The 19,909-nt window shown below is 37.3% G+C and overlaps 1 protein-coding gene across 2 annotated transcripts; it reads left to right on the plus strand.

The window, feature by feature from the left end:
• On the plus strand, nt 1–19,786 carry LOC121411908. Of its 2 annotated transcripts, XM_041604799.1 has the most exons (20): nt 1–286; nt 1,030–1,401; nt 1,700–1,747; nt 3,800–4,117; nt 5,612–5,694; nt 6,864–6,984; nt 7,376–7,450; nt 9,006–9,168; nt 10,323–10,396; nt 11,267–11,350; nt 11,991–12,061; nt 12,591–12,668; nt 13,152–13,212; nt 13,684–13,786; nt 14,245–14,507; nt 15,571–15,786; nt 16,821–17,154; nt 17,529–17,674; nt 18,165–18,299; nt 18,816–19,786. In XM_041604799.1, exons 2-20 carry the CDS (start codon nt 1,054–1,056, stop codon nt 18,990–18,992), a joined length of 2,898 nt encoding a protein of 965 aa, XP_041460733.1. In that variant the 5' UTR covers nt 1–286; nt 1,030–1,053; the 3' UTR covers nt 18,993–19,786. The 2 variants fall into 2 exon arrangements, with proteins under 2 accessions (XP_041460733.1, XP_041460732.1); XM_041604798.1 differs by lacking the exon at nt 1,700–1,747 and having other exon boundaries at nt 4–286; nt 18,816–19,785.
• The last annotated feature ends 123 nt before the right edge of the window (nt 19,787–19,909 follow it).

The following is a 19,909-nucleotide window of genomic DNA, read 5'->3' on the forward strand; positions in this document are numbered from 1 at the left end:
TAAAAGAATCTTTTGATAAGGTTGCACTAAAGATAGACAACGAGATAATGTAACCAATACAAAACTCGTGTATTGGTTGGTATAGCAGTGTATCCTATAACCGTTTTATCAGATATGGAATAGTACATTGGGGTTCAGAAATTTGTCTCAACGCATCCATGTTTTATGAAAACATTGGAAAATATTTTGATGTCTGGTATTAACTACAAAGAATGGATGCACAAAGCAGAGTATAAGTGTCATCATTCAAGGAACGAAGCATTAGAGGAAAGTTCATGTGTACGAGGTAAGCAATTGATACTGGATCGGTCAGTTTGTTCGGCATTTTTGTCTTAAAACTAAATGATTGTGTGATTTTTCAAAGCTTTTACCTTGTCCATTTTTGCCCACATAATACACAATTTTTTAACAAAAGGAATTTGACAGTGAATATGTTCAGGGAAATTATTCTTGATTTGAGCATGGAGCTATTTATAGCCATAATTTGATATTGACTTATTCATGTTAGTAGTGAGTATACATGTTTGGGTGATGTTTTATGGTAATGGGGGCTTCAGGTATGCCTAACAAAATATAATTTATGTATATACTGACCTAGCAACACTGCCAACGCACCCGGGTTATTATAAGCCATTGAAAGTGGTTTTGTTCTTCTTCGGCCCCTACTCCGCCATGGTCGCCGTAACTATAGCGTTCTGAAGTGGGATTCAATAGTTCTGTTGGCGTAAGGTATCCCTTTTATACGCCGTTTAACAGACAGCCAAATGCTAAATTCTCTTTATTCGTTGCCAATTACATGGTAAATGTCACTTAAAATTCGTTTACGTCGGTTGCCATATACTGTCTTGTACATAATTTTGTAACGTGTGTTGTACTATTAGATTCCCAATTTACTTTCACATATTTCTTTTATAGTTCAAGCTCAAATCAGAAATGGTAAATCGTTTTTTTTCCAAGTATTCTTGATCTAGTACTTATTGTTATATTCTGCAATTCACGAATTCTTTTCAATGTCTGTGTACTTCCCAGCACGGAAATTGCAAGACTAATACCATGATGGCGGCGGAATTGCCCCGCGGTCGATTTAGACACCGCGGAACAAAACAAAGAAAGGCGATGATCCCGTCAATGAAGACAACGACGACGACCACGGGAGTGGCATCATCAATGGATCTCCCTGCCCTTGTTCGACCCGGGCCACCTCCGGTGGGAGTTCGACATGTACGCCTTGCCTTGGGCGGTGTCTCCAAGTTCCGTCAGGCCTCCAAATCGATGCCGAACGCCGTGGTCGATGACTTCGAGTCGAAGAGAAGACAAAAGCTGAGAAGTGTGATTGCGATGATGGAGATGAGTAAACGACCGGTGAAAAGAAAGAACGACGTCGAAACACATCTTAATGAGGTATGATTCTATTTGATTAAAGAAGTATAAGATATCAAATTTGTTAGGAATCAGTTATAAATGTCAGCATATATTTCTTACTGTGTTACATTTTCAAAAATGATTTTATTTCTTTCAAATTATAATTTTTTGTACCAAAATATACAAAATTTACTGTCTTTTGTCAAGAGAATCTAGTATTTTTTCAAAGACAATACTCAGACCCCAAAGATTATTTGACCTGGGTCTTAGTCCTTATAATCGACATAGTTGAAATTATTAATGTTTTATTTTATTTTCAAATGAAATTGAAACGCAGACGAATTCAGTGAATGTTCACAAACAGCAGCGAAAGGCAGATCTCAAGGTAAAAGCTATGCCAATCTTCAACGTTTCACCACCTATATATTTCATCATCATCATCATTCATCGTCATTATGACGTCACATCATGAGCATCAATTCCTATTTTCATGCAATTGCAATTTCACTGAATCGTTTATTTATTGTATCACACCTTGATGAAGAAGTTCACTTTACTTCTTTTAATCTTACATTTCAATTACTTTACCGAAAAGCTTCAAAATAATTCTTTATCATGTAAATTTGAGTAAGGTGGCCTTCGAAGATAACGGTGTACACCAGTAAGTTGAAGTCCAAATCTAAATACATGAAGAGTAAGATGATAAAACAAATAATGTTCATCTGCGAAATATATTTTAACACGTCTTGGTAAAAAAATACATTTTTTTTTTAAATTCAATCAAGCCATATGTGTGCTTTTTTACGAAAGACTGCATTGATGGGATCGAAATGCACATCACATGCAAAATGGCAATATTTTATTGTGAGCTTTCCATAACCTGTTTCTTTACTAAGACCGCCACTCCCCCTTCTCTCTCCCCTCTCTCACACGCACACTCCACTTGTTCCTATCTCTATTTATTTCTTGACAAATGAATTTCTATAATTTCAAAATAATTTATTTTACCTCTTATTTTCAGTTTTATTCTTGATACTTAATTAAATTACTGTATACGCTGAAATGAATCAATGATATCTTATTCAATTGTAGGCCTATATCCTCTTTTTATCTATTAGACTTCTTGTTGATGCTCCTCTTATGCAGTAATAAACAATCCTGAAACTACACATGTTCTTTCGAAAGAGACGACTTCAAATCTGCTCTTAGAATTGAAATAAGCAACACGGGTTTATTTACTAATAAAATTAGTATGATTGTCAGCAAATCTTTTATTCACGCATCATTAATTATTTTCATACTAATGAATCTGATTTCCTATCAACGTTTTACATCATCGGGATCTTTAATCCTCTTTCTTTCTTTGTTCAATGGCTTGGAATATTGAATCAAACTATATTGTACAATGAATTGATATTTGAAAGCTACCAGCTTACACATATTTTCAGACTGTATTGTAGGGGATGCGGAAAGGTTTTGAAGGGGGGGGGGGGGGGTTGGCTTACCCGCCATGCAAAAAAAAAACCCACCACCACAGGGTCCCGTAACATAAAGGTCAGCGATTATTCATCTCTTTATTTTAATGATAAGTTGTATATTGTAGTCAATGCAATCAGTCGTTAAAATGTTAAACGATGATAGCGGGTCCAAGATGTCAAAAATAATCCGTTTTTTATTGGAAAAACATGAGATACTCCCGTGCTCCCGTTCTGCGATCCCGTTTATTGTAGGTCCATGATGTAAAGGTGGTTTTATAGTCATGTGCCATTGCGCAACCCCCGGGGGGCACTCGACCAAAAAATTGGTAGGGGTGTGCCGCGGGCGAGACAAAAAACGGGGCCCCGGAGCGGGCTTATTGTAAAAAGGAGGGTCCTCGGAACGGGCTTCGGAACTACAATTTTGTGAAAACGGGGGTCCTTGGAACGGATCGCCAGCAAGTGAGTACGTGCGTATGCACCCCTATGGAACGGGCAAGCGTGCATGATGCAGCTAGCGCGGCCTCCGCCGGGTGCGCTCGCACAGAGACGATGGTCGGACAGCGGTCGGCGGCCGCTTTTCACCGAAATCGCAGCAGATCAATGCGACCGGAACGGCGTAACGAAAAATATGCGAAGCTTTGGAGCGGATTTCTGTCTTACTTTTTTCTCGATAAGAAGAAAATGGTATGCCTTGGAGCGGCTTTCTTTGTTCTTTTTCTCAATAAGACAAAAATGCTATGCCTTGGAACGGAAATTTGAGTGTAAAAATGGGGGTCCCCTCCGCGGCACATACCCACTACACATTATATATACTGAGTGCCCCCCCCCCCGGGCGCAACCCTAGAGAGATTAGTCTTTATGGTATACTTCCCAATATGTATATCATTCACAAGCATTTACAATGTGTTTTGTACAATGAATACTAAGAATGCTGGATACCTCGAATATTAATCTTTCAGCGTGCAAAAGCTAAGGAAGTATTCAAACGACGAACGAAGGAAGAGGAGACAAGTCAAGCAGCAAAAGAATCTACAAGTGCCGCCAACGAAAACGGCGATGATGGAGACAACGACGGCGGCCATGCGTATGATGACCAAGGCGATGTCGAAGGAGACGTGAAGAAGCGAGCCCTAGAAACGATGGGCAAGTGGCAGAGTTTCGTTCGAAGGAAGAAGGTTTTGACGAAGGGACGTCGAGCCGGGTTTGCAGGTCGTTTGCCAATCAGGAAAGGAAGCGCTGCTTCGAACAAAAACAAGGACGATCAGAAGGAGAAACAAGTAGGTTTAGTCAGATTCTTTTTCATATATATCACACTTTCAGTTTCTGACATATCGCGATCAAGATTGAAATGAATATACTTGCAGGGACAGATCCAACATTTTCCAAGGGGGGGGGCATTTTGTTAAGAACAAAATGGTAGGCTTAAGGTCTTCACTTGGGTATTCACGACATTTTCCACTAAAATATTTCTAGGCTCTCAAAGGGGAGCACGAGCCGGGTGTGCCCCTACCTGAATCCGCCTCTGGTGGTAAAATGCCAGTCCGTCTACTACCAAATCGTCCACTCACCACATGGTCTACTTTCATTTCGTCTAATGCCATAACGTCCATCAATATTTCGTCTAACAACCATTTGGTCCAATCATTACTTCCTCTGATCACCAATTCGTCTATGATCATTTCGTCTCACAACCAGTTGGTCTATTATCCATTTTGCAAAATTTAACACTAAGTCCACATGGTATACGGACTAGATGGCCATTGGACCAACTGGTTATTAGTCGGAATGACACTGGACCAAATGAAAGTAGGATTAGACCATGTGGTGAGTACACGAACTGACGGTAGACCAAATGATTGTAGATAGACAAGTTGGCAATTGGACGAATTGGCATTAGACGAAATGGAAATAAACCCCACTGGTTCCCTGGCTCAGTTGGTAGAGCGTCCGTCTCACAACCGGGAGGTCGGGGTTCAAACCCGGCCGCGTCAGACCAAAATACGTTAATTGCTGCTACCCTGTTTGGCGTTCAACAATTAAAGGGATAGAGCCTCGTCGATCTGGCGCTGCACAGTGGCTGCCGGGCCCATGATCAATTGGGCAAAGCAAATTTTCGGATTATTTCATTTCATGTCTATTTCGAACAATAAATTATGGATTTGGATTTGGATCAATTATTAACATGGTTAAGCCCGTCTTGTCTCTGGTTTTGACAGCGAAATTGTTATTAGCCGATCAGCTACTCCTGAATATGAACTGATGAAACTTTCTTGAAATGTTCTCCGTTGTCAAAACTCATGCATGCAGAAGGCATATTCATCCTGTTCACGACCGTTCAACATGCTGCATTTCATTGATCACATGATGCAAGAACGAAGAGTCCATCTAAAGCCAACCTTACACTCCTAAAGTAAATCAGTCAAATTGACTAGATCAGTAGTCGGCTGGGTGCAACTGAGATATGCCCAATTAAAATTTCGGATGTACACTAGTATTCTAGTTAGTAATAACGCTGTTCTAGTAAAATACGACGACAAAATAGTCAAATATGACTACATGTAGATTAACAGTTGCACCCAGCTGACCTGATTAACTAGTCATTTTGACTGACTTGTTCTGAGATTGTAACTTCTGACGTGATCTTATTTTCATTTATAAATGGGTTTATGAAGATATTTGTCATTATTAGAACTCGTTAACCCTCCCTCAACCGAAATTTTGGATTAAAGACATGACAATATTAATCCCCTTATCTCAAATGTTTCTTGCAGGAACCTAAGACTCTTGGACGGTTTCGAACGGTGGTGAAACTGATCATTTACCTCTTGAGACTTAGCAGAACCTATATCTACAAGTAAGTAATGCCCATTTCATGTCCAGGGTCCCGTAACACAAAGGTTAGCGATTAATAGTACACTTGATTTTCACGATTGATTGTGTATTGTAGTCAATGGAATCAATCGTAGAAAAGTGTTTCTACGATCATTGCTAAGCTTTGTGTTACGGGCCCCAGGACTCCCGGCCGTAACACAAAGGTTTGCGATGAAGCAAGTAGGAAAGAACCGCGCCGATTGGTTCCCGGTCAGTATTTTAAACAGATTGCACGTGCAACGACGATCTTGATTGGTCATTGGTATTTAGCGATTGATTGCAAAGTTTTATGTTACGGAGCCCTGGTGTTCACATAGGAAAATAGAACGTAATAATTGCATAATCATATCATAATCATGCTTGCCAATACAATGTTGCTAAGTCATATTAATAGCTGTCAGATTGAGATTAATATGACATCAGCCATTAGATAATATGCTCTAGCATAATGAATCTCAAAAGTTGAAAGGTCAATTCCACCCCAGAAAAAGTGATTTGAATTAAAAGAGAGAGAAAAAATGCATAACACTGAAAATATTAAAAAGTGGATGTAAAATAAAGTTTTTTAAAGTTTCACTTATTTTTCACATAACAATTCTATGCATAACTCGGTGATATGCGGATGAAATGTCATAAATTTCCTATTCTACATCCGATTTTGATGAAAATTTCAGTGTTTCGCTTGTTTGATGTCTTTTTCTGTTTATTAAAACCAACTTTTGTTTGGATGGACTTGTCCTTTAAAGGGGCATAACATGACGCTCGGTGCAAGTTTCTTCAAAAAGTCGCCAGCAGGTGACATTTTTTTCTTGCTTATATTTCAAATGTGCCTTTGTAATACGATTTGTCCTAATAACATGAATAATAGAAAATATAAATAATATTTAAAACTTTGATTCAGTTCTTCCCCCTTCTCCCTCATTTTTATCTATTTCATGTTCGTGGATTTTTTTCTTGGAGTGGGGAGGAGGCCATAATTACAAGCGCAATCAGAAATTCCTCTAAACATCACCGAATTACCCCTTCAATACTTTATTCGTACGATAGCTTTTTTTTAAACAAGTTAAGATCTACTGTATTCTGCTTGTTTGAAACTAACCATATCTCCGATGAGCATATAAATGCAATTTGACTTCAATCTTATTTTCATAGAGAGAGCGATGCCCGGATGGTGTCGTTGTTCAATGATATCGATGCAGCCCGAGCCGGAGATCATTACAAGATACGAGGAGATCTCCTTTATGACGTCACCGAATACAAAGCTCTCAAATCAGTAAGTATCCTCTTCTGTCATGGGGAATTACAAGAAAATATTTTGAATCAATGGCGAACTTGTGTTAAAAATTTACAAATGATGACAATGATAATGATGATGATGATAACCAGAATGATGGTGATGATGATGATGACGATGATGATGACGATAATGATAATGGGGGAAACTGATGATTTTGAAATCGTTAATGATGGTGAAAGTAAAGAAATGTTTAGTTTTATCATATAGCAATTACATCAGATTATTTCTGCCAACAATGCCATCATGTTGGTGGCTGTAGTAAGCATGTAATATGCTCAATCAAATCTAACCACACCTCCCTTAAAAAACTCCAATGATTTTCAAAATAGTAGGCTTGTCTTAAGAGTTCTCTATTTCCTTTTTTTAGCAAAAGATCTCCAAAGACACAAAACGAATCCTGCTCATGGATCCCGAGAAAAGATCCAAAAAAGACATCCACCATGTAAGTAATAATTGTACGACTTTCAAGGGTAATTTTCAAACTCTTATTTTCCTTCGGCCTTGTCTTGCAAATTTGTGATCGATCTTGAATATGAAAAGCCCCCATCCCCTACGGGATGCGGGTGTTTAAGGGAGGGTCGGGGGGGGGGGGTAAGGACCAGGGCTGAGTTTGTGTTTGATTTTGAATTTATTTGGGTGAAGAGGCCGAGGTAATGAGTTAGTATTATGCTGATGGCTTCAATTCGTTTAGGTTTTATTAATGATTTATTATTCTTGTATTTGAAAATCTCTCTTATGTTTTTTTTATTTGACACTGAAAAAAATCAATATGTTGGAATTTTCTGTAGAAGTTTCTTCTTGGTGCATATAATTATCATCCATGTTATTTATAATTATGTATTGGAAGATGTCTGACATTGTGTTTTATTGTAACATTTATGAAAAAAATTATGTTAAATTTATGAGTTGTCTAGGTATCTGTAAAGACATCAAAGTTCTATTTGTTATATATATATTTTATTTTGTATATGAATTGAAGTTGTCAATAAAAAACTACTCAATAAAAAAAAATAATAATGTGCTGATGGCTTCAATTCGTTTAGGTTTCATTGAGGATTTATTTTTGTGTATTTGGAAAATCTCTTTTTTATGTTTTTATTTGACACTGAAAAAAATCAATACGTTGAATTTATTGTAGAAGTTTATTCTTAATGCATATTATTATCATCACTGTTATTTATAATTATGTATTGAAAATGCCTGACATTGTGTTTTATTGTAACATTCAAGAAAAAACAATGATGTTGAATTCATGAGTTGTCAAGGTAAAAAAATAAGAAAAGCCATAATTGTCTTAATTCTTCATCTTGGAGTTTAATGCACTGCCCCTCGTGAAGAAAAAAATGGGGCATCCTGTCTGGCTTGAAAATCTAGATGCTGGATTTTCCCTCTTCAAAGAGTTACGGCAGATATCGCTATATGGTCCTTGGTCGAGAATGTGTTTTATGGGGATAATTTTTATTTAAAAAATTCATTTAATTTAGAAAATAAATTAAAAAATCTGGCATTCTGTTCAACATTGTGGGCGTAACGACTCTGGCCGCGGGTGTGTTTGAATCCCACCTAGGCGATAATGACATTTGGTCGCTCTCCACCCAGTACCCGGTTGTATAGGAACGTCCATGGAGGGAAGATTGTGAATGCATTGTCGATCCGCTGCGATGAGCGCTTTGTGAAGGCGGATTATTATCGTCGTCTATAGTGGTTCTAACTCTCGTCTCTCAATCAGAGGGACGTTGGTTCGAATCCCAGCCATGGCGCGTTTTCCTTCAGCAAGAAATTTACCCATATTGTGTTGCGCTCGACCCAGGCGAGTCGAATGGCAGGATTAATTTCTTGAATGCACTGGGCATTGGAAGGCAGCTCGAGCAAAAGTCCATATATGGTTATGATCACAGTGCGCCTCGGAATACATTATATTTAGATAGATGGCGCTATACAAATACCTATTCTTTTTGTTATTATTTATGAATAATTTACTATCATTTTATTTGTAGGTAATGGTGGAGCTGCAACAGATGAAAGGTATCACCCAGTATCCAGTAGACATGCAGAGGGGCCTGGTATCGAACTCCTGGTACGAGGAATACCCTACAGGTCGGGTCATCATCCGATATGGCAGGAGTCCTCAGGCATTCTATGTCATCCTTGGTGGATCAGGTAAGCGAACGCATTCCCATTTAAACATGGCCCCCTTTCATATAGTTTGAAATCGTGATGGCTGTTTAAAACCTACCGATTGGCGCATATCATTGGCTTATAAAAATATATATAATTTGAGGTGCAGTGGTTCTGACTCTCGCCTTGTAAACTGAGGGTCGTGTGTTCGAATCCCACCGCGGTCTAGCGTCCTTTGGCAATGCATTAATCCACACTCTACCACTCTCGACCCAGGTGCTAAATGGGTACCCAGTAGGGTGCGAAAGATATTGTATGTTTTAATTTACCAGTGTCATAATGAGGCTTCGATGAATGCAAGGAATGCTCCCCAGGGAGTGGAAATTGTGCACTTTTCATGCGGGATTGAAATGAATCCAATGACCAGGGTAATAATATGCTGTAAAGCGCTTTGAGCCATTCTGGAAAAAGCGCTATATAAAATTGGCTATTATTATTATTATTACTTATTAGGATAAATGGTGGAACTATAAAGAAAAAACAATAAAACAATAAAGAAAAAGTGGAAATTTATACGACATGAGAACCATCCCGTCAATAGGCCTTCCGCTCTGAAGGAAAATGGTAGATTTCTATAAATTTATCTGACCAAGTTGTAGTAATTTGGTATTCCAAAAAGTTTCCAGGAAGAGATTGATGGAAATATGCACAGTCACAGTGTATTTCTTTCCGCTCGCAATGGACCTTATGCATTGACGTGAACACGTCGCCATCTTAGAGGCTAACGCCATTGCCTTGATAATGATAATAATAATAATGGTCAGTTTTGTATAGCGAATAACTCATAACAAATAGTCTTTATGCGCTTGAGAAAACAAAAAAGAGGAAGAGAAGTGTTGATGAGTTCACTTTGTATGCAGCTGGCGCATCTCTTACAACTTCGTTTACGCGCATTCCTATAGCCTCTAAATGAGGGCGCTGGGGTAATTATGACGTCACGTGTATAGAGTCTATGATTTTTTTAAAATTATACATGTATTTGATGTCATCATCTTGTTCAATGTGTAATCATTTGCTTCAATGATATTGTTGAGAAAAGAAATAAATTTTAAACTTGAAAAGGGGAAACTTGTTTAAGAATGACAAAGTCTGCAGCGTTTTCTTTTTTTCTATATAATTCTTTTCTTTCCTTTCAGCTTTACATTTAGAAGGCGATCCCAACATTCCAGGCAGGCATGTAACATCACTCAACAAGGGCGATATGTTTGGAGTAAGAAATTAACAATTTAATAAATATATGCGTAACGCTGTATGCAGGGCAAGATTGCAAGTGACGTTTTTTTTAATAAAAAAGAAGGGGGAAAAAGAGGAAATATATATATATATTTTAAATAGGATTGAGTCGTAACAATGACAAATACACGTATTTTTTGCGCTTTCCCCCTCATGGCCGCATAACTTTGCTATTAATTGAATCTTTGGAGTCCTATATTATAATGTAATTGATTGGCATTTTAGTTCATCAGAAACCTGAATTTTTTTGGGCCAAGTTTCTATTTTCAACACGAAAGTACGAAGTACACTTAATACAATTTTTCGGCATTTGATTAATGTTTCGAATGCCTATTAGCTTTTTGGGACCCACTTTTACTCCATCCTAAATTTTCGATAAAAGTACCCATATCTGTGTGGAAAAAGTAAAGAAAATACCGGTTACACCGTCATTGTCAATTTTGGAGGGGTGTATTCCGACAACCCCCGTCACATATGTACCATTTGTTTTACAACATATTAACGGGTTGACTATAAAAATTCAGGGTCTTGCCTCACAAACATTCCTATTGGCAAGACCCTTTGTTTCGTGTGTATTTAAAACTTATTTCTGTTATAAGGTTAGTTCTTTCTAGCCATGTTATGATTGGCACACTTTGCAATACGTTTAATTGTGTAACGTTAGGTCCCTTTGTATTTCATGAACGAGAAATAATTACAAAAAGACACAGATATAGTAAATAATGGAAGTCTATTTGAAGTCAGTTTCGATTGTAATTTGAGTCAGGATTAATCTACAATATTATATGATTAAGATCAGTTTACTCAATTTTATGCGATACACCAATAATTTCTTTGTTTTTTCTAGGAACAAGCGATTGCCCATCAGAACAAACATGTCTATACCGTCATTTCAAAGGAGCCCTTACAACTCATGTGTCTTGCACCGGAAGTAAGTATACTGCAACATGATGAAATATGCACTAATAAAATGGCAAATTACTAACATTTGATTTCAGCTCCTTTGTGTATAGTAATTTGATATACATGACTGACATGCTCCGAGCAAAATCTGATCCTAAATATGATAGATATCGGTACAGTATACATTAGAAATGTCTTGATTGAAAAAAAAACGGGTACCGGACAAAATATACATGTATATAATTATTTTAAATTCAAAGCATAATTTCGTTTTGTTTGGTGTATAAAACCACTTTCCAAACATGACTGAAAGTGAAAAAAAATCAGCCTTCTACAATACGATTTTTAAATTTCTCATCAGATATGTAATCACCCAATTTGTAGGATAACTCTTGAATAGTAGTTCAATATGAACTCTAAATGAACTCTAAGATAGTCTAAAATCAATTTTGAAATCCTCTCTCTCTCTCTCTCAAAAAAAAGAAAACCTAGAGCTGTAATGTACTCTTGATTTTCTTCATCGTTTTATTAGACTGTCATAAATAGTATGTATTGAGAACGCTGTTTAATCTGAAGAAAAATAACCAAAATGAATGATAATGATTTATGACATTTGTCATCCATCGATTTTTTTTCAACGAAAAAGTGCAACATCTCTTTTTTTTCAGGACTACAGTCGTATATTTTTAGCTGGAGGTTTGGACAACTTTAGCGATCTTGGTGAACACAGTTTTGTGAGGTAAGCCGGGGTCATTATTATGTGAAACGAAAATGACTAAAAGCGAATGTATGATAGATAATTTTTTGGAGAAGATATAATGGCTTGGATAATGTATCTATTTTTTTTTTTTGGGGGGGGGATTTGTAATGTGAATAAAATCACCTCTACATGTATGTTACCAAAATACCTTGGCGCTGGCTCTTGCCTTAATAATTACATTAATGAGCAAAAGTATATATCGGATGATTGTAACTCTCCTCTTTTCAAAATGTAGCACTAGCGTAGGGAGGGGGGGGGGCATCGTGCCCCTTGAAACAATTTTGATTGAAACGATTTTTTGCTATTATCTTTTAGTTGTCATATTTTTTTTGTTTGACCCATACTGCCGAGGTTTACCACGTCCGCCTCTGTAATGAAGATTTTATTTCATATAATTTAAGAGTTTGTTGTAGTATATACATACGTGCTATAGATACAGTTGGGAGTGAGCACAGTGTATTTTGATCAATTTAATTATCTAGTTTTTGTGTCTAATTTGTTTTTTCAGATCGATCTCCCTCTTTAAACACTGGCCCATTCACCTCTTAAAGAATAATCACAAGCAAACCAGATTTCAGTATTTTGTGTAAGTTTCATATTTGTAGATTTTATTTTTATTTGTGAGAACTCGTCCAATACAAGTAAAGTTTGAAATTTCGATGCCAATGTAATTACCTTTCAGTCAAAGTTATAGAATCTTTGATTAATTAATTATAACCAAACCTATTGTGTGAGGGTGTGTATGTGTGTGTGTGCACTATTCGTTTAGTCTTTGTTTAATCATACTGATATATAATAGATTTTCTTTCATATTCGACGTTTATTTTCTAATTCCAAGTTACAATGATGTACGCTATTCATGTGCGTTAGGTTCTAACAGGACACTTTTTATTTTTAAAATGGGAAGATGATTATATTTGTATTTTGGTATTTTAATGAGGTGAGATTATTGATCTAATCAGAATAAAACTTTTTTGTCGGATTATTATCGATGCATTATATTATTCACTGTGCATCAAGGAATTAGGTTAGGCCAACACTTTTTTTTATTATATCCTTATTTTCCCAGACATGGTACCACAATTGTCGAAGATAGCACCAAATCAGAATGGATTATCATCGTTAAATCGGTAAGATATATCCAAATCATTAGGCCTCCTAATAATTATAATTGTTTTCTGTTTCTTCAAGCCAAGACGAGTAGAATATCTCATATCTATATTATATGAGTCCCAAAGTTTGCAGGTTTTAATGATACCTTCATTATCTTTTATATTGAGCATTTTCCCCCAATATCCTTCAACATTATTTTGTATGAATTACTAATCTCTTTACGCACTGCTTCCATTGTCAATTAACAATCATGATTTCACATTGCTCTCCGTCTGGGTTTGAATAAGTAGGCCTACTTTTTATTCAGCACGCCGTACACCGTCTTCATGTACACATACAAAATACATCGTGATCATCATGCATATTTCGCAATTCGCAGGAAACTAAGTAATTATTATTTTGATAAAAGATTATTGATTTTCCATGTTTTTTTTAAATCGTCGTGACATGTTGTTGCAATCTTCGTTATCGTGTTTTTACGAATGTAGGGAAGCTGTTCAGTTTTGAAGATGCTGATTGACCCTACGCAGAATGACACGGGACTATCTGCGACAGTACCACCTATCAAGAGAAAGAAAAGCCTTGTACCTAGTAAGTCTAAAGTCATATTATTCTTAAAATTATCTTTTTGGGGTGGGTGTTCAAAAAATGCAACCCAGTATGTAAATTCAAGAAACTGTTAAAGATTTTAAAAAGAGCAATTAGAGTTGTATTGAAGAATTCATTGAAACGATTATCTCCAAAAAATGATATATTGAGTGTGAATAAACCTTCTTTGACAGGGGTTCAATTTAAGTGTGATTATTGAAATGATAATTCATCTGATTTGGCGTTAACTGTGTGGTTGTCGTCTGAATTGTTTTGAGGGATTCACTTCGCACTCTGTCTTAAGCACTGTATTTCATCAAAATTTTATGAACTTCACTCTTTTTGTTTCTGAATGATTGTCAACCAACCGTTGTTAGTGGCTGATAAGATTTATTGTGGCCCTATCAATATTTAGAACCATCGTGTTATCATACATTATTCGTCTTCCTGTAAAACTACAGCTACGCGGTATAAACGTGACTTCACCCCACCCACCGAGACTCACCAGGACATGCTAACACGGAAGTTAAAGGAACTCCAAAGGAGGCGGGCCAGGTCAATCAAGAACAGCCGATGGAAGCGCTACATCAAGAAACCCACCAACCTGCTGAAGATACCTCTCGATGACGACCCCTTTCAAGAGCCGAACATGGCGGAGGATTACCGGGGAGAGAAGGACCCTATAGCCGCTGAAATGTATCGGAGACACCAGGAGAGCTTGCAGGTGAAAGAAGTCTCCTTGCTCCCACATTTTCAAAAATATTCTTGGCCGTTTCTCTTGCCTCCGTCATCATGTATGCCTGTTGTCGTGGACATGGTGGAGTTGGCTGTTGTAGTTTCCTGTTGGAATGAGCACAACACATGGACCAGGGAAGCGGGGTGCTGGGGTGTTATTCTTCACAGGCAGCACCCTTTTGAAATCTGGTAGATATGCTAAATGGCAGAAATGTTACCCAAATGACCTACTTTTTTCGTGAAATCCTCCTTTTTTTGCTTTTCAAATTTGAACCAGCATCCCCTGTAACAAAATCGTTACCAGGGCCTTGACACAACATTGTCTCACAGTGGGTCCAAACATCCATCGGCAATCCTTTGAATTGTTCAAATTAAGCAATGTGAATCTCACAGAGACCCACGAAGTAAATATACTGTGAATGTTTACGCTGTCGAGATGTTCAGAGTGTGGAATCATCTTCCCTTTTTATTTGAGCATCACATTTTAACATAACACAAAATGTGCAAACAATGTGAAAATGTAATCTTTCCAGCAGGAAATATACCCTTGATCAACTCACTTGTCTGAATTTATCTCTAACTTAATGAAACTTGCATCACAACCTTAATGATAAAATGTTTTCAAACAAAATCTTGAGAAAATAAATCAATATGATCGATTTTTTTTCTCCTAAAGTGAGTATAAAGGTAGGGGATTAAAAACTTCTGCGCGACTGCTTCGTCCACAATTATACTTAACTATGATTATTAGTGATGGCCTCCAGATCAAGTTTATAGCTTCACAGCCTGCGGTGATCTGTTATTCCCTTGGCTTGGTCGTCAGTTCATGATTTCTTGAGGTAATGTCTGTCTCCACACTAGTCACTCCATTTCACATCTAATTAAGACAATATAGTGTTCATATCGAAAGAAAGATAATTTCCCACTTCTCATGAAAATATGGATCACGAATAGGTCTCCTAACCCAGTTCTTAAACGGATTCCGGGCTTCGGGCATTTTGTTCTCTTGGAAACTGAAGAAACCTCTCTTTCTTATTATTACACTCTTGTAGGCGTCGAGGTCGAAACCTGGTGACATGTCAAAGGATCGTGACCTCATCGAAGCCCCAGGTGCTTCCAGAACGGAAGGAGATAGTTGTGTTGAAGGTGCTGATCAAGATGAGCTGGGGGTAGGTGAACCTTTGGATAACTCTGGGACGTCTCACCAGGCGAATAAATCAGAAGAGCATGATGTTGTCTTGGGAGGACGGAAACAATCTTTTGCAAAGGTTAGTGACGACGTCATTCGTGGAATTTCGTTCTTATTAATCTTATCAATCAGCCTATTTTGGTCTATGATTAACATACTGTGCAATAATGCTCTACTTTGTGTTCGGGTAAAACCATTATAAAACTGTTCGTAAATAGTGCATGACTGGTGACCCTTTCTTCCGCTAATTAATCAAGATACTCCAACATTTCTCTATTTTAAGAACATGGCAGTGAACGTTTCATGATTCTTTTGACAAAATAGCAAACCTTGCATTCAAATTCTGGTTAAAGAGTATACGTTAATCAACAAAGATCTGCTGACTCGGATGCAAAATATATTGAGAATCTGTTTTAGCACAAAAAATGGTCACCATTCGCTCATAATATTGTTCGTTACTTAGGAATAGCTTTATGAAATACTCACATGGGGCTGTTTAATAAAGCTATTCTTAAGTTAAGCATGTTAAGAGCGCCTTTAAAGAACAAGTGATGATCCTTTCTTGTGGTAAATTGTACTCACCAAAATGTTCATTAGCGATGGTTTAGCGCGTGAGAAAGGTTCACTAGTCCTTCTCAAGGTCGCTCTTAACTTACGAACAGATTTATGAAATTCCCATCAGGTTGGTTAGGGAGTTCTTATATAATTGAAATCCCTTCTATTTTCCCCCTAAGCGCTTAGAGACATGTTTTGTGAAAAACGCTATACAAATAATGTAATATTATTTTAATGTTGAAATATATTTTGTCTTTTGCCTCGGTGAAGGATATTAAGATTCCAAGATATTGTACAATTGTATTCCTTACAAAACCTTTTTTTTCAAAAGCCTGTACAATATTGTGCTTTAAACAACGGCACCGCCCATCAGAATAATTGTTTCTCACTCTGCTCATAATCAGTAGCAAAGCTTTGGCAACAGACGGTCCTACTGTGAATGAAAATGTTCCGAAAAGCAAAAGGATAAATCATATTAAAAACCCTATTTAATCTCTTTCACATCCTTATCAAGGCATTTTTCACTGCAAATAACCCATGTTACTTTACTCTAAACAGGGACCGTTTATGACGCATCGGTCTGCCGGAATCCACCCAGTATCCGCCACTAAACAGATTGACGACTCCAATACGACGAGTACTCGCATTAACCGCGGTGCGCGCAGAGATAGCATGGCGCAATCGGAAGGAGATGTTCCAAAGAATGCTGGGTTGTCTGACGGACTCTCCCGAAGGAGCAGTCTCACAAGGAGGGAAAGCGTGCACCGGATGCGAGAGGGTACGATGAGGAGGGATAGTCGTGCGCTGCTGGAGACCACTGCTGATGGACGAGAAAGCGTTACGCAGGAAAGCGGCATGACTGATCTGACAGAAGCAACACAATACGAACAAGGTACCTTGAACTATTCCACCTTTTAAAGAGGATCATAACCAAGATAGCAATGCTTGGAGCGCTATGCTTATTCGAGAACATCCATAGGCACGAAGGATAGCTATTTCATCTACCAAGTGGGTCATGTAGATTTACACCAGGGATATGTACATTATGATATTGACCTGAGAAAAGATAACATTTGGAATGAGTAAAATTTTCTCTTGAGTTGACCAATTCCATGTCAAATGGTTCCAACATTTGTATGAGAACAGACTGATTTCCCTTAGAGAAAATTCAATAGACAAAATGCGCGTTTGGTGTCATTCTCTTCTGAAACATGTAAATGACCCTAAATAGTACTTTATAAAACCTTCAATTTCTTTTCCCATCAGGAGAATCTCGTGCTGCTGAAAAAGAAGACGAAAATGAGGAGGACTATGACAGCGACGACGATGACAAGGATGAGCAGATGAAGGCTCACCCTAAACCCGTCAATAAATTTGTAATGATAGATACCTTAGAAAAAGGAGGAGTTTTCGTAAGTAGCAGTTCCTTTTTAAATCTTGAGTCACAAACAAATAAAATGAAGAAATTGGCTGGAGCCCCACTAAACTCAGAAAGACCTCATGCTAATCTCACAGTTAAATTTCAATCATCCTAAAAATCAGTAAATAGATTTATTGTGATAGATGTGATAGAGAAAGGAGTTTCATTAATAACACGATTTTTATGTAACCTTAATTGTTGTCTAGCAAATAAGTGAATGAAGACTGAAATATTAGTTGCTTATTGGTACTGCTTGTTTTGAATATATAGCCTACTAGTTGAAAAGGAATCACAATGAGAAGAGTATTTATTTCATTGCATATTGGAAGGAACAAAATAAATTCCGTGATACAAAAATTAGATAAAGGTATTGAAAGTTTCATTGGTTGTTTTTGATAGAATAGTGGACATGAGAGAATCTGATCTACTGGTGTTAACTATGTGAACCCATATAAGAATCGCAAATCAATTCGTATTTACAGGGTGTTCTTGATATGGCATTCGGTACTCATCCGTGCTTGAGCTTGGTCAGCAATGGAGCCGAATGTATCATGGTAAAGAAGAAGTTCTTCAAGAAACATTGCAACGATAAAACCATCTGGAACATTGGCCAAGTGGTAGGTTCCAATTACAACGTTTTAATGATTGTATACCCAGCTAGGATTGTGATTCACAAGCAAAAATAAGCAAAGATCTGTGATACACACTCATGTTCATTGCATAAACACCCAATAACACCTCGCTGTCTTACGGATATTACTCTCAAACACACGGAGAAGAATTAAGTATTGTACTTGCTCTATGAACATAATTATATTTCTTTAAAAGTACTTTTTCTAAAGTTACTTCTCAAAGTTTCCAGTCGATATGGAAACCTAACTCTAACTGCATGTATTAATTTATGAGCGTATTTCTCCTACAGATAGCGAGGACATACATTTTGCTGAAAAGTTATATGAATGGTAATTATAGAACAAAAGTTGTGCCCGCAAAAGAATACATGGCATAATGTATAGCCTCTATATTGATATATCAGGTTGATTGCAATTTATATGCGTTATTTGTATTACGCCCATGGTGAGCTGCTACAGAATGATAGAAAAGAGACTTTTTTTCCTTTTTCATATTTCTAGTTCCGCCCTTATCCTGACGAGGACACCCTGACGAAGGACCTTCAGGAGAAATTGACTTGGAAAGATCACCGAGATGTGACGCTCAAAGAAACGGCTCTCAAATTTAAGAAGATGCGGAAACGACTGGCCGATCCACGTCTCCAGCGGCCCAGCACCATTGTCGAATCTTTCACTTAAAGGGAATTCGTAGAAAAGATCAATGAAGAGATTCATGAAGAGGAATTCGAAGAGATGTTGACTAGAAAAGATCAGACCAAAGATCAGAGATGCCAATTAAGCTCAAAGAGACAGCTCTCATTTAAATCTGTGGAAATTTCTGGCTTTTTAAGCGATCTAGTCTAGATCTGGGCGTTGGTATTAATTTGAGTGAATGAAAAATCGGAGGACCTGGCATAAGGGTGTGTACTATGTGAGTGTAGGGTTTTCCGAACAAATACCTTCCAACGTCAAGATCTAGACTACGAGCAAACGTGCACCATTGTTGAATCTTTTGATTTGAAAGAATTAAACGCTTCGTAAATATAATTGCTATATAACTGCCAACAAACTTTGCTGTTGAATATCACTCAGTGCAAAACTTATCCAACATGTCTATCGGTGATTTAGCAATGCTTCATGTATACAGTAGAACTGCTAAGAGACCGGCAAAATCTGCAGTTACATAGTTAGCTTACATTCTACCACTGAATTAGATATTTTTTGTAACAGGAAATTGTTTATCTTGTATGGCTATTTTGCTAAAATTTGAAGCATTTTCGTCAACGTTTTCACTGCAACGTATTTTGGTTTGTATGTACAATGACCGGTGTTATATAAACACGATACAAAATACAGAAAGACAATATATTCTGAGGATATTCTGAACAAGGTTAACAATAAATTGTGCTCAGTTCGCTCTCTATTTTGATGGCAGAAAAGGGTCAACATGGTCAAGTAGTAGATACGCAGCTTTCAAAACTTTGGTTAACACTTTGGTTTGGTAGGCATTGGTCTGAAAACATTCATCAAATGTTCATCAAAAATTAGATTTATCGCCTTTGTAAACAGTAAAATCTGCAAATGCCTCCTAATTGGATTTATAAAAATGACTTGCA

Source organism: Lytechinus variegatus, chromosome 3, assembly GCF_018143015.1.
Source record: "Lytechinus variegatus isolate NC3 chromosome 3, Lvar_3.0, whole genome shotgun sequence".
NCBI lineage: Eukaryota > Metazoa > Echinodermata > Echinoidea > Temnopleuroida > Toxopneustidae > Lytechinus > Lytechinus variegatus.

Bases quoted from the DNA above. Each gene is read 5' to 3' on its own strand.
- LOC121411908 (XM_041604799.1), top strand. From the start codon at position 1,054: ATGATGGCGGCGGAATTGCCCCGCGGTCGATTTAGACACCGCGGAACA. The intron at 5,695-6,863 runs GTAAGTAATGCC...TTATTTTCATAG, and splicing joins AGCAGAACCTATATCTACAA to AGAGAGCGATGCCCGGATGG. The intron at 11,351-11,990 runs GTAAGTATACTG...CTTTTTTTTCAG, and splicing joins TCATGTGTCTTGCACCGGAA to GACTACAGTCGTATATTTTT.